This window comes from Hemiscyllium ocellatum, chromosome 10 (assembly GCF_020745735.1).
Source record: "Hemiscyllium ocellatum isolate sHemOce1 chromosome 10, sHemOce1.pat.X.cur, whole genome shotgun sequence".
Lineage (NCBI taxonomy): Eukaryota > Metazoa > Chordata > Chondrichthyes > Orectolobiformes > Hemiscylliidae > Hemiscyllium > Hemiscyllium ocellatum.
This window is the reverse complement of record NC_083410.1, coordinates 71085880-71100267: the sequence shown is the minus strand read 5'-3', so window position 1 is coordinate 71100267 and position 14388 is coordinate 71085880. Positions and strand designations below refer to the sequence as shown.

General features: G+C 41.6%; 1 protein-coding gene across 3 annotated transcripts in view; it reads right to left on the bottom strand.

The window, feature by feature from the left end:
* LOC132819805 (synaptojanin-2-like) overlaps window positions 1-14388 on the bottom strand; it is a 207559-nt gene that overhangs the window by 107453 nt on the left and 85718 nt on the right. For all 3 annotated transcript variants that reach the window (XM_060831596.1, XM_060831597.1, XM_060831598.1), the window contains one exon: window positions 8250-8346. In XM_060831596.1, coding sequence (XP_060687579.1) covers window positions 8250-8346 — 97 coding nt within the window. The remainder of the gene's footprint in view (window positions 1-8249; window positions 8347-14388) is intronic.

Sequence of the window (14388 nt, the reverse complement as noted above, 5' to 3'; positions counted from 1 at the left end):
AGATCAGATTCCCTACAGTATGGAAACAAGCCATTTGGCCCAAAAAGTCCATACCGACGCTCCGAAGAGTAACTCACACAGACCCATTTCCCTACCCTATATTTACCCTGACAAATGCACCTAACACTATGGAGAATTTAGCATGACCAATTCACCTAACCTGCACATCTTTGGATTGTGGGAGAAAACCGAAGCATCCGGAGGAAACCTACACAGACACGGGGAGCATGTACAAACTCTACACAGACAGTCGTCCAAGACTGGAATCAAACCTGGGTCCCTGATGCTGTGAGGCAGCAGTGCTAACCACTGAGACACCATGCTGCATATCCAGGGTCCATATATGTTCCTACAGCAATAAATGTTATTTAGAAGAATGGAATCAAAGAGACTGTTTAGTACAAGAATACTACTCAGTGATAGTCAAAGCTACCCTGACAGCATTTCTTCATATCTTTCTTCCTGTAATTTTATTTTTTTTTATTTATACGTGGGATGTGCATGCTTCTGGTTGGCCAGCACTTATTGTCCATTCCTAGTTGCCCTTGAGAAGGTGGTGGTGAATTGCCTTCTTGAACTGCTGGAAGTCCACCTGTGAGTTGACCCACAATGCCGACAAGGTGGGAATTCCAGGATGCTCCCCCAGTGACAGTGAAAGGAGGTAATATACTTCCAAATCAGTATGATGACTGGCTTGGAGGGGAACTTGCAAGATGGTGTTCCTGTGTTCCTCTTGCCCTTATCCTCCTCGATATGGTGGGAGAAATAGCAAGTGCACTTGTGGTCATTTTCCAAAATTCGCTGAACTCTGGGGCAGTTCCAGCAGATTGGAAAACAGCAAATGTCATGCCACTGTTTAAAATGGATGGTAGGCAAAAGATGAATAATTATAGACCGGTTAGCTTAATCTGTGTAGTGGGGGAGATGCTTGAGTTTATTATCAAGGGTGAAATAGCAAGCTATTTAGATAGAAATTGTCCCATTGGGCAGACGCAGCATGGGTTCATGAAAGGCAGATCATGCTTAACTAATCTTTTGTAATTCTATGAAGACAGTACGAGCACAGTGGACAATGGGGACCCAGATGTGTTGTATCTAGACTTCGACAAGGTGCTGGACTATACCAGCACACTGGCTCAGTGGTTAGCACTGCTGACTCAGGTGAGTGTCTGTGTGGAGTTTGCATATTCTCCCTGTGTCTGTGTGGGTTTCCTCCCACAATCCAAAGATGTGCAGGTTAGGTGAATTGGCCATGCTAAATTGCCCATAGTGTTCAGGGATGTGCAGGTTGAGTGCATTAGTCAGTGGTAAATGTAGAGGAATAGGTTTGGGTGGGATACTCTTTACAGGGTCAGTATGGACTTGTTGGGCCAGAGGGCTGGTTTCCACACTATAGGGATTCTATGATATCATTCTATGAACAGGCTGCTGCATAAGATAAAGATGCACAGCATTACTGGTAAAGTATTAGCATGGATAGAGGATTGGTTGACTAACAGGAAACAAAGAGAGTGGGGATAAATGAGTGCTATTCTAGTTGGCTATTCACAATTTATATAGATGATTTGGAGTTGGGGACCACATGTAGTGTGTCAAAGTTTGCAGATGACACTAAGATGAGCGGCAGAGCAAAATGTACACAGGGCTGCGAAACTCTGCAGAGGAACATAGATAAATTAAGTGTGTGGGCAAAGGTCTGGCAGATGGAATACAATATTAATAAATGACTATTACTTGAATGATAAAAAGTTGCAGCTGCTGCTGTGCAGAGGGACCTGGGTGTCCTTGTGCATGAATCACAGAAGAGTGGTCTGCAGGTCCAATGAATAAATAGCAATGCAAATGGAATTTTTTTCCTATTGCTAAAGGGATTGAATTTAAAAGCAGGGTGCTGACAAGGCCACACGTGGAGTAGGGCGTGCAGTTTTGGTCTCCAGAGGAGGTACACTAGGTTGATTCTGGAGCTGAGGAGGTTGGTTTACGAGGAGAGACTGAGGAGGCTAGGATTATATTCATTGTAATTTAGAAGAATGAGGTAGGATCTTATAGAAATATATAAAATAGATAAGATAGCAGTGGAGAAAATGTGTTGACTGGCAGGTGAAACTAGGATAAGGGGGCATAGCCTCAAAATTGTGAATCAATAGAATTCCCTGCCCAGGGGTGTAGTTGACACTACTTTAGTGAATGTTTTTAAAGCTAAGATAGACTTTTTAAAAACAATAAAGGAATTAGGGGTTATGGTGAGACAGCGGGTAGGTGAAGCTGAGGACACGAAAAGATCAGCCATGAACTTATTGAAATGGCAAAGCAGGCTCGAAGGGCCAGATGGCCTACTCCTGCTCTGAGTTCTTACATTCTAGATGGAATCAGTCATGGTGGATAAACTGGTTCAATTGAATCTCTTAATCAATATCGAGTGCACAGGCATTCTTAGGAAGACAAACAGGGATACAGGTAGTATTAGCAGATAAGGTAAAATTGATTCTACATCGACACTAAGAGGAAGAGGGTAACTAGGTTGAACCCCAGGACATGGGAGAGATACCTCCTATGTTCACATCCAAATAATTTATATAAATCACGAAAAGCAGTGGACCCAGCACTGATCCTCGTGGCACACCACTGGTCACAGGCCTCCATCTGAAAAGCAACCCTGTTCCACCACACTTTGTCTTCTACCTTCGAGCCAATTCTGTATCCAAATGGCTAGTCCTTTGAGTAAAGGAGTTGGGAAGTCATGTTGAGGTTGTATAGGAGATTGGTGAAGCCTCTTCTGGAATACCATATCCTGTTCTAGTAGTCACCCAGTTATATGAAGGATGAGGGACAATACATCCAGAGGGTTCAGAAGAGATTTTCCAGGATGTTGTCAGATACATTGTTGTCAGCAACATTGAGGGCCAAAGGGCCTGTACTGCGCTGTATTTTTCTATGTTCTACGTGCATGTCTTTGTTTAGCCTGTTCCAGGATGGATGTATTGTCCCAGTCGAACTGGTGTCCCTCTTCTTCTGTGTGCATGAATATCAGTGATAGTTGGTCATGTCTTTTGTTGACTAGTTGGTGCTCAGATATTCTGGTGGCTAGTTTCCTGCCCATCTGTCCAATATAATATTTGTTGCAGTCCTTGCAGGATATTTTATACATGACGTTTGTTCTGCTGATTGTTGGTACGGGGTCCTTTAAATTCATCAGGAGCTGTTTCAGTATGGTGGTAAGTTTGTGGGTTACCATGATGCCAGAGTAGTCTGGTTGTCATCTCTGTGATGTCTTTGATGTATGGCAGGGCGGCTAGAGTCTCTGGGCATGTTGTGTCTTCTTGTTTATGTCTGTTGTGCAGGAATTGGCAGACAGCGCATATCGGGTATCTGTTGGTTCCTGAATATGTTGTGTAGGGCTTTTCTTCAGCTTCTCGTAGTTCCTGGGTGCTGCAGTGTGTTGTGGCTCATTTAAGTATTGTTCTGATGCAGCTCCACTTGTCGGTGTTGGGATGACTGTTTCTATTGTTGAGATGACTGTTTCTATTGTTGAGCATCTATTCAGTGTGTAGAGCTTTCCTGTCTGTAGAGCTGGTCTGCAGCTCTCTGTTGGCTTTTCTTTCTACTGTGACATCTAGGAAGGGGAGTCAGTTGTGTTTTCTTCCTCTTTGGTGAACTTTAGGCCAGTAAGGATGTTGTTTGTGAGTTTCTTCTAATTTGTTGCGTTTCATGATAACAAAGGTGTCATCCACATAGCAGACTCAAAGGTTGGGCTAGATCATGGGAAGGGCTGTTTATTCTAACCTCTGCATAACTGCTTCTGCTAAAAGTTCTGATATTGTGATCTCATAGGTGTACCTTTGATTTCTTTGTAGATCTCATCATTGAAGGTGATCAAACAATCCCTCCATTAGGGAGAGGTGATGGCCTAGTAGTATTATTGCTGATGGACTGTTAATCCAGATTCCCAGATAATATTATATGGATCCAGGTTCAAATCCCACCATGGCAAATGATGGTATTTGAATTCGATGAAAGAAAATCTGGAACTAAGAATCTAATGATGGCCTTGAATCCATTGCCAATTGTTGGAAAAACCATCCAGTTCACTGATGACCTGTAGAGAAGGAAACTGCCATCCTTACCTGGTCTGGCCTACATGTAACTCCAGACCCAAAGCATGTGATTGACATTTGACTTCTCTCTAGGTAATTATGGATGGGTGTTAAATGCTGCCTAGTTAGCGACATCTTCATCCCATGAGTGATTTTTTTATTCATCACAGGGAATCGTCCAAGTGAACCTTCTTTGAATTGCCTCCAATGAAATAATCTTTCATTAAACAAGTGGACCAGAACTGCTCACAGTGTTGCAGATGTGGTCTCACCAACAACAAGTACAGTTGCAAAAAGACCAACATTTCATGAGCCTTCCTGATTATCTGCTGCTATCACCAGTGTGTTAGCTTTCTGTACATCATGCACAAGGAACGTCAAGCCCCTTTGCAGCTTTCTGCAGCTTTTCTCTATTCAAGTAATAGATATTTTGTTCTACCTTCTAAAATGAAGATCACATTTTTCCACATTATACTCCATTTGCCAACAATGTGCTCACTTATTTAACATATACAGATTGTAAGAATAAATGAGAAAATAGGCCAGCATGGCACAGTGCCTCAGGTAACTCTGCTGCCTCACAACACCAGGGACCAGGTTCAATGCCAGCCTCAGGCAACAGTCTGTGTAGAGTTTGCACATTCTCTGTTTGCATGGGTTTCCTCTGGGTGCTCTGGTTTTCTCCCACAGTCAAAAAATGTGCAGGTTAGGAGGATTCTCCCAGAGTCCAGGGATGTGCAGGTTAGGCAGATTAGTCATGGTAAATACAGGGATACAGGAATGGAGTTGGGGGGGGGGGGGGGCGGACATCTGGTTGGAATGCTTTTCGTAGATTCAGTGTGAACTTATTGAGTCGAATGGCCTGTTTCCATACTGTAGGGATTCTATGAAATTCTCAATTATCAATATATCCTTGTAAACTGTTTATATTCTTCTCGCAACTTGCCTATCCACCAATTTGTATACCATCTACTAATCTGGTTATTGTACATTTGCTTCCTCCTCCAAGTCAATAATATGTTATAAACAAATGCGGTCCCAACACGGATATCTGTGGAACCCCATCTGGTCAGGGTCGAAAAGTGTGGCACTGGAAAAGCACAGCCAGTCAGGCAGTATGCAAAGAGCAGAAGAGTCAATGTTTCGGGCATAAGCCCTTCATCAGGAATGGTTACAGAGTGCCAAGCTAAAAAAAACCCTATCCCCAATGATGTTTCCTGCCCATCAGCCAATTCTCCATCTATGCCTACACTGCCTCTAACACCCTATCACTCAATCTTTTGTGAGATATCTTGTTGAATGCCTTCTGGAAGTCCAAATACAATATATCTATTGGTTCCCCTCAGTCCACTTTGGTTGACACTTCCTTGAAAAATAATAATAAATTAGTCAGATATGATTTCCCTTTTATGAAGCTATGCTGACTCTGCTTGATTAATGATTTCCCAAATCTGCAGCTATCATTTCCTCCATAATACTTTCAACAATAGACGTTAGGCTAATCAGCCTACAGTTATGCACTTTTTCCCTTACTTTTCTCCTTTATTGAATTTAGGTGTCACATGACACTTTTCCAATCCTCAGGTGTTTCTCCAAGATCCAAAGATTTTTAGGTGTAACAACAATGTATCCACTATCTCTGTGGCTACCTCTTTTCAGATCCTCGGTCGCAAGCCATCAGGGTCAGGACACTTACCTGCCTTTAGCCCCATTAGTCTGTCTCATTACTATTTCTCAAGTGATGTTGGAAAATAATTCCTCCCCTATGTGTTTATATTTACTGAGATGCTCCAAGTATTTTCTACCATATCAGATGGGTACAAAACATCCATTTTCTCACTCCCCAAAACTATCTCCCTAGATTCCTGCTCTAGGGGGCTTATGTTCATTTTGACCTTTTCTATTTCTTTTTATATATTTAAAGAAGCTCTTACTGTCAGTTTTTATATTCTTTGTTAGTTTGCCCTTGTAGATTACTTTCTCTCTCCAATGAGGAACACGTTGTGGTTCTGTTCACCGAGCTGGGAGTTTTTGTTGCAAACGTTTCGTCCCCTTTCTAGGTGACATCCTCAGTGCTTGGGAGCCTCCTGGGAAGCGCTTCTGTGCTGATTCCTCCGGCATTTATAGTGGTTTGAATCTGCTGCTTCCAGTTGTCAGTTGCTGTCCGCTGCAGTGGCCGGTATATAGGGTCTAGGTCGATGTGTCTGTTGACAGAATTTGTGGATGAGTGCCATGCCTCTAGGAATTCCCTGGCTGTTCTCTGTTTGGCTTGCCCTACAATAGTGGTGTTGTCCCAATCGAATTCATGTTGTTTGTTATCTGAGTCTATGGCTACTAAGGATAGCTGGTCGTGTCGTTTTGTGGCTAGTTGGTGTTCATGGAAGCGGGTTCATAGAAAGGGGACGAAACGTTTGCAACAAAAACTCCCAGCTCGGCAAACAGAACCACAACAACAAACACCCGAGCTACAAATCTTCTCACAAACTTTGAAAGAGGAACATCTCGCCCTATAATCGGTAAAAAGAGTGTGAAAGGTGGTGTAACCTGCTCTCCAGCAACTTCCTGGTTAAATAAAATAAATCCCTGACACTCACTTTAAAATTAACAAGTAACAATTTATTCATCTAAATCTAACAGTGAATTAACTAAATTATTAACAAACAGAATAAAACCCTTCTAACTACTAACTATTTCCAAATAAGACAAGATTCTAATGGCATGCTGTTCCAATAAATACCAGTCCCACCCATATACAAAAAAATAGAAATTTATTCTCTCAAAAGTACAGCTAGGTTGTGTCTTTCGGAACATTATGTGCCTTCTTCTGTTGATTCTTCTGTCAGTAACTCTTTCGCTGTCATTGGTACTGTTACATTTTAGATTACAGTTTCTCCAATGCATAGATGACTGAGAGCTAATTTCTCTCTCTAGAATTGAGGGCTGTTAGTTCAGGTGATGACAGTCAGCTCTGGGTCTTTGTCTAACTGTCCCGCTCTTTTATACCCTTAATGACATATAGGATTGGACCTATGTTGTCAAAACCATCAGATTTAAATTTAATAGGTGCTTGGTATATAAGGTGCAAATGTGTTGCTGGTCAAAGCACAGCAGGCCAGGCAGCATCTCAGGAATAGAGAATTCGACGTTTCGAGCATAAGCCCTTCATCAGGAATAAGCTTATTCCTGATGAAGGGCTTATGCTCGAAACGTCGAATTCTCTATTCCTGAGATGCTGCCTGGCCTGCTGTGCTTTGACCAGCAACACATTTGCAGCTGTGATCTCCAGCATCTGCAGACCTCATTTTTTACTCGCTTGGTATATAAGGACCTAGCTTAAGTTGATTGGCTAAATTTAAAACCTGTTACCTTGATAAAAACTGTTGCTTTTATCAAGCAACAGTTTGATAACTGTATGGTTTTTCAATACAAATATTTCAGTTCAAGTGCTCTCTGTTGCTGCAAACTTTAAAACTGTTTAACTCTAAGCACTGAAAAAATACCACCCTTTCAAGGGACCACATAATGTTCCCCCCCTTTTTACAATTTTAGAAATATCAAATTCTAACTTCCTCTCTCCCAATCTACAATTATTCTATCCAATGTTGCAACTTTTTTTAGATCTCTTTTGCTGAATTCTATTTTGTTTTCCTTCCTGACATGCTTTTTCTTTCAAAATTAATCAACTTCTTTTATATTTAACTTACTTGTTTAGCCACAAATGGGTCGCTCTCTCTTTAGGCTAGCTTAGTCATTGACTTGAAATGTTTAGTCTCTTTCTATTTCCACAGTTGCTACCAAATCCATTCCATATTATCTGAATATCCTGTTTTCATGGAATTTGTGTCTGTCGTATTTTGCTTTTATGTCAAGAACAACGTGCCTTTTTCAATTGGAACTCCCACACAATGGAATTGGGTCAAACCCATGACTTGAAGCTGAACGGCAGTTCACCAAGCCTTCTTGGCAAATAATTTCATGCGTATTTTTCCCTACCCAAATTTAAATTCAGGTTTAAATTCAATTCAAATCTCATTCCCAAAAGTTATAGACCATTGAGATTCTGCAGCAAGATAGTGACTAACTCACTGAACAATCCACATTGCTACAGTGCATACAAAATGTTTCAGACAAAGTTTTCACTGATGACATCCCTACCTTAAAAGCCCTGCTAAGAACCTCCTCTCCTCCTTTAATTCTTAGCAGGTTAACAATGACTTGACTCCCATACTGCTGTCTCAGCAAAATCAAATGCCTGCAAAATCACAGTCAATGCATTTTATTCACTTCATAGATGGCCAGATGCAATAATTATGCACATATACTATACAAAAGTAAGCACATTAATCTAATATTCATTTTTCACATTTAAAAATACATAAAGTCACGTATATCATAGATATAAATGTACATTATAAATACATTTTGTATAAATTTCAGCTGTCACACAATGGAAGCATTCCGAGTTTGGATATTATGGATTCAATTCCAACCTCAGAACTTGAGCACAGAATCTAGTCTGACACTTCAGTGCAATACTGAGGAAATGCTACACTATCACAGTAGTCACTTTCTACCTGAGATGTCAAACCAAGACATCATCAGCCCTCTAAGGTTAGCATAAAATATCCCACTGCACTACTTGAATTAAGAGCAGTACACCAAAAGCAGCTTAAACTAATTTGGAAGGGGAAAGGGAGCCAAGATGAAGCAGAGAGAAATAATATTAAAGGCAGAGAAACAATTGGCACGAGAATAAACAGTTGCTCAGAAATCTGAAGGAATCAGACAAAAGAGAAATGCAAGCAGAATATGGAAACAGTAATCACAACATTAGGTTTATTGCTGCAATGGAAAAGAATAATCATAGATGAAAATACTTTGAGGACTGTGAGTAGATCTGGCATTATACCTTAAGAAGGATGCATTGGCCTTGGAAAGTGTACAACATAGATTTATAAGGATGATGCCTGGACTTCAGGGGTTAAGAAATGAGGAGAGATTATACAAATTAGGCTGTGTTCTCTGAAATTTAGAAGGTTAAAGGATAATCTGATTGAAGTCTTCAAAATAGTAACAGAAAAAGACAGAATAGACAAAGATAAATTATTTCCATTGGTTGAAGATTCTATAACACAGGGGCATAGTCCAAAAAGTAGGAAATGATCAGGAATGACGTGATGAAGCACTTCTACACACAAAGGATGACAGAGGTTTGGAATTCTCTTTCACAAACTGTTTTTCAGCGGCAGCGGCAGTGGCAGCAGCAACTCGAAGGGCGGCAGCTTGCACCAGGGGACTGCCGGGAGCAGTGAGTCATTGATTTGTGCTTTTAAAGTTGAAGTCAGAGAACAGAGGTTTCTGGGAAAGGAGGGACTTCTTATATAGTAGGACGGAAATAAAAATAAGTCGGTTTCTTCTCACCTATCCTGGGTGGGAAATTTGCTCGTGATATTCGGGTGGGTTTAATCTAGCTCAGCAGGGAGATGGGAACTAGAGGTGTAGTTACAGTGCACAGGAGGATGAGAGTAGGAAGGACAGGGACAGGACTTCAGGGTCACAGGAATGTGCTGGCAGACAGCGAAGTGGTTTGAAATGTGTCTACTTCAACGCCAGAAGTATCCGAAATAAGGTAGGCAAGCTTGCAGCATGGATAGGTACCTGGGACTTCGATGTTGTGGCCATTTTGAAGACATGGATAGAACAGGATGAGGAATGGATGTTGCAGGTTCCATGGTTTAGATCTTTCATTCAAAACAGGCGAGGCGGTAAAAGAGGGTGGAGGCGTGGCCTTGTTAGTCAAAGATAGTATAATGGTGGCTGACAGAACTTTTGATGAGGACTCGTCTACTGAGGTAGTGTGGGCTGAGGTTAGAAACAGGAGAGGAGAGGTCACACTGCTTGCAGTTTTTTTTAATAGGCCTCTGCAGAGTTCCAGGGAGGTAGAAGAGAGGATTAGTAACATTATTCTGGGTAGGAGTGAAAGGAACAGGATGATCATTATGGGGGACTTTAACTTCCCCAACATTGATTGGAAATGTCATAGCTCTAGTACGTCAGATGGATCAGTTTTTGTCCAATGAGTACAGGAGGGTTTCCTGACACAGTATGTCGAAGGCCCGACAAGAGGGGAGGCCACACTGGATCTCGTGCTCGTTAATGAACCAGGCCAGATGTTTGATTTCGTTGTAGGTGAGCACTTTGCAGAGAGTGACCATAATTCAGCTACGTTTAGTTTAGCGATGGAAAGGGATCGGTACATGCCACAGGTCAAGAGTTATCGATGGGGCAAGGGCAAATATAATGTGATTAGACAAGAATTAGGATGCATAGAATGGGGTAGCAAAATGCAGGGGATGCGGACAATGGAAATGTGAAGCTGGTTTAAGGAACAGATATTGTGTCCCCTTGATAGTTATGTCCTTGTCAGGTAGGGAGGAAGTGATCAGGTAAGGGAACGATGGTTTACGACAGAAATTGCATCCCTTGTTAAGGAGAAAGAGGCTTATGTGTTGATGAGGCAAGATGGTACAGATGAGGCAATGGAGAGTTTCAGATCAGCTAGGAAGGATTTAATGAGAGAGTTAAGAAGAGCAAAGAGAGGACACGAGCAGTCTTTAGCAAATAAAATAAAAGAGAACCCTAGAGCTTTCTATAAGTATGTGAGGAATAAAAGGATGATTAGGGTAGGAATAGGGCCAATCAAAGACAGAAGTGGGAAGTTGAGTGTGGACCCTGTAGAGATCGGAGAGATGCTAAATGGACATTTCTCATCGGTGTTCACTCAGGAAAAGGACAATATTGTAGTGGAGAAGAATGAGGTACGAGATATTAGACTAGAAAGGATTGAGGTTAGTTACGCACAGGTGTTATCAATTCAAGGAGGAGTGAAAGTGGAAAAGTCCCCTGGGCCAGATGGGATTTATCTGAGGACTCTCTGGGAAGCTAGAGAGGAAATAGCAGAGCCTTTGGATTTGATAATTTGAGTCGTCATTTTCTACGGGTTTAATACCTGAGGACTGGAGGATTGCAAATGTTGTGTCCTTGTTCAAGAAGGGCAGCAGAGATGACCCAGGTAATTATGGACCAGTGAGCCTTACTTCTGTTGTAGGAAAGGTTTTGGAAAGGATTATAAGAGATAAGATTTATAATCATCTAGCAAGCAACAATTTGATTTCAGATAGTCAACATGGTTTCGTCAAGAGCAGGTCATGTCTCACAAACTTCATTGAGTTTTTTGAGAAGGTGACCAAGCATGTAGATGAGGGTAGGCTGATGTGGTATATTTGTACTTCAGTAAAGCCTTTGATAAGGTTCCACGTGGTAGGCTGATGGAGAAAATGCAGAGGCATGGAATTGAGGGTGATTTAGCAGTTTGGATTAGAAACTAGCTTTCTGGAAGAAGACAGTGAGTGATGGTTGATGGAAAATATTCAGTCTGGAGTACAGTTACTAGTGGTGTTCCACAAGGTCTGTTCTGGGACCACTGCTGGTTGTCATTTTTATAAATGACTTAGACGCAGGCATAGGTGGATAGATTAGTAAATTTGCAGACGACACTAAAGTCAATGGAGCAATGGACAGTTTGGGAGAATGTTACAGGTTGCAGGGGGACGTGGATAAACTGCAGAATTGGGCTGAGATGTGACAAATGGAGTTCAATGCAGCTAAATGTGAGGTGATGCAATTTGGGAAGAATAAAAGGATGGCAGAGTACTTAGTCAACGGAAAGATTCTTGGTAATGTGGATGTACAGAGAGATCTTGGAGTCCATGTGCATAGATCCCTGAAAGTTGCCACCCAGGTGGATAGTGCTGTTAAGAAGGCATACAGTGTGTTAGGTTTCATTGGTAGAGGGATTGAGTTCTGGAACTGCAAAATCATGCTGCAACTATACAGAACGCTAGCGCGGCCACACTTGGAATATTGTGTACAGTTCTGGTCACCCCATTACAGAAAGGATGTGGAAGCACTGGAGAAGGTGCAGAGGAGATTTACCAGGATGTTGCCTGGTCTGGAGGGAAAGTCTTGTGAGGAAAGGCTGGGAGACTTGGGTCTTTTCTCATTGGAAAGAAAGCAGCTAAGGGGGGATTTGATAGAGACATACAAGATGATCAGAGGATAAGATAGGGTAGACAGAAAAAGACTTTTTCCTAGGATGATGATGTCAGCTTGTATGAGAGGGCATAACTACAAATTGAGGGGTGATAGATTTAAGACTGATGTCAGGGGAAAGTTCTTTACGCAGAGAGTGGTAAGAGCGTGGAATGCCCTACCTGTTAAGGTAGTCAACTCAGCCACATTAGGGAGATTTAAACAATCTTTAGATAAGCTCATGGATAATTTTGGGATAGTGTAGGGGGACGAAATGAGAATAGCCCACAAGTCGCGCATCAAGGGCCGAAGGGCGTGTGCGGCGCTACATTGTTCTATGTTCTAACCTGCAGTTGATGCTTGATCAATTCTCAATTTTAAATCTGGTTTAGATCATTTTTGTTAAACAAATGTTAAAGGATATGGGCCAAAGGCAGATATTTGGAGTGAGACTACAGTCTTCTAGTTGGCCAAAGAAACTGGAATTAAAAGCAAACAGAATTGTCAAGTTTGTTATTAATAACGGTGCTGTGCCACCGTGCAGGGCGGCACGGTGGCACAGCAGGGCGGCACGGTGGCACAGTGGTTAGCACTGCTGCCTCACAGCGCCAGGGACCTGGGTTCAATTCCCACCTCAGGCGACTGACTGTGTGGAGTTTGCACGTTCTCCCCGTGTCTGCGTGGGTTTCCTCCGGGTGCTCCGGTTTCCTCCCACAGTCCAAAGACGTGCGGGTCAGGTGAATTGGCCATGCTAAATTGCCTGTAGTGTTAGGTAAGGGGTATATGTAGGGATATGGGTGGGTTGCGCTTCGGCGGGTTGGTGTGGACTTGTTGGGCCGAAGGGCCTGTTTCCACACTGTAAGTAATCTACTGCAATCATATTATCTTCAAGAATTAAGGAGGATATGGAGAGTACAGAGGAGAATTGAAAAGTTCATTTACAGCAATCAACAGAGAAGACTGACCAGTGGATAAAATGAAGACGCATGGTGTTGGAAGAATCAAGAGTTGCAAATGTTATATGCCTTTTCAAAAACATGAGCGCATTAATAAAATAACCAGAGGATTGACAAAGGTAGTGCAATTGTTATTCTATGAACTTTCAGCAAGTATCTGAGCATATAATGGATTTGTCAAGGTCAGTAGCTACGTGGATCCAAATTGGTTAACATACTGAATCATGAAATGGACAACATACATCAGAGGAATTTTATCTAGAGAAATTTGAAGTGATGCATTTTGAAATGAAAAAGAAGCAATGTAAATTAATGTGCAATTTCTAAAGGTGTCAAGTGGGACCTTGGGAAATAAGTCTACAATTTTTGAAGATGATCAGGTAGTTAAAGCATAGGGGACTTTGTGTTATCCAAAAAAGAACACATACAGTGCAAAAGAAAGTTTTAGTACTTGAATAAGACTTTTTAAATCACTGTCTAGGCCTCAGCAAGAATATTGTGTCAAATGTGAGCTGCACTCGCCTGGAAAGGTGTTATAAATACTAAAATGGCACAGGTATAAGGGAGTGGACAAGATAAACGGAATAAAGTGAGAAATGGCTTTTATTAGCAGGCAGCAAATAAGAGGATTGTCAAAAAAATTGGGGAACTTCATTTTAAATGCAGCAAGTCATGATTACCTGGAATGTGTTTACCAAAAGGGTGTTGGCAACATGTCTTAAATTAAACAAAGATCTGAAAGTGCTGGAAATCTGAAGCAAAACTAGAAATTGTTAGAGAAACTCAACAAATCTGGCGGCATCAGAAGAAGGGTCACTGGAGTCAAAATGTGAACTGTGTTCTCTCCATAGATGCTCTCAGAACTGCTGTGTTTCTCCAACAATTTCTATTTTTGTTGCGAAATATCTCAATTGTGTAAATTGATGACAGTTGGCAACCTCAGTTGTTACAATACGGACAAATGCAGAATGGGATAGAATACTGTTGCAATTTTCACCTTTTTGCTACTCCAACACAGCCATCTAACCCCTAGCTCAGTGTAGATTGTTGTTTACCTCTAAAGAGTAATCTCAACCACATTTTCAACCATTATAGAGTCATATTAAAAACAGACATTACTCCCACGCTTCATTTTTCTAAATACTTCAAGTAAATCCCCAAATTAATATTTGGATTGCTCGAAGTTTCACCAGTATCTGCCTTGGGAGACTTGCAAGGCTTAAAATGATATGCAGCTGTTAGTTTCA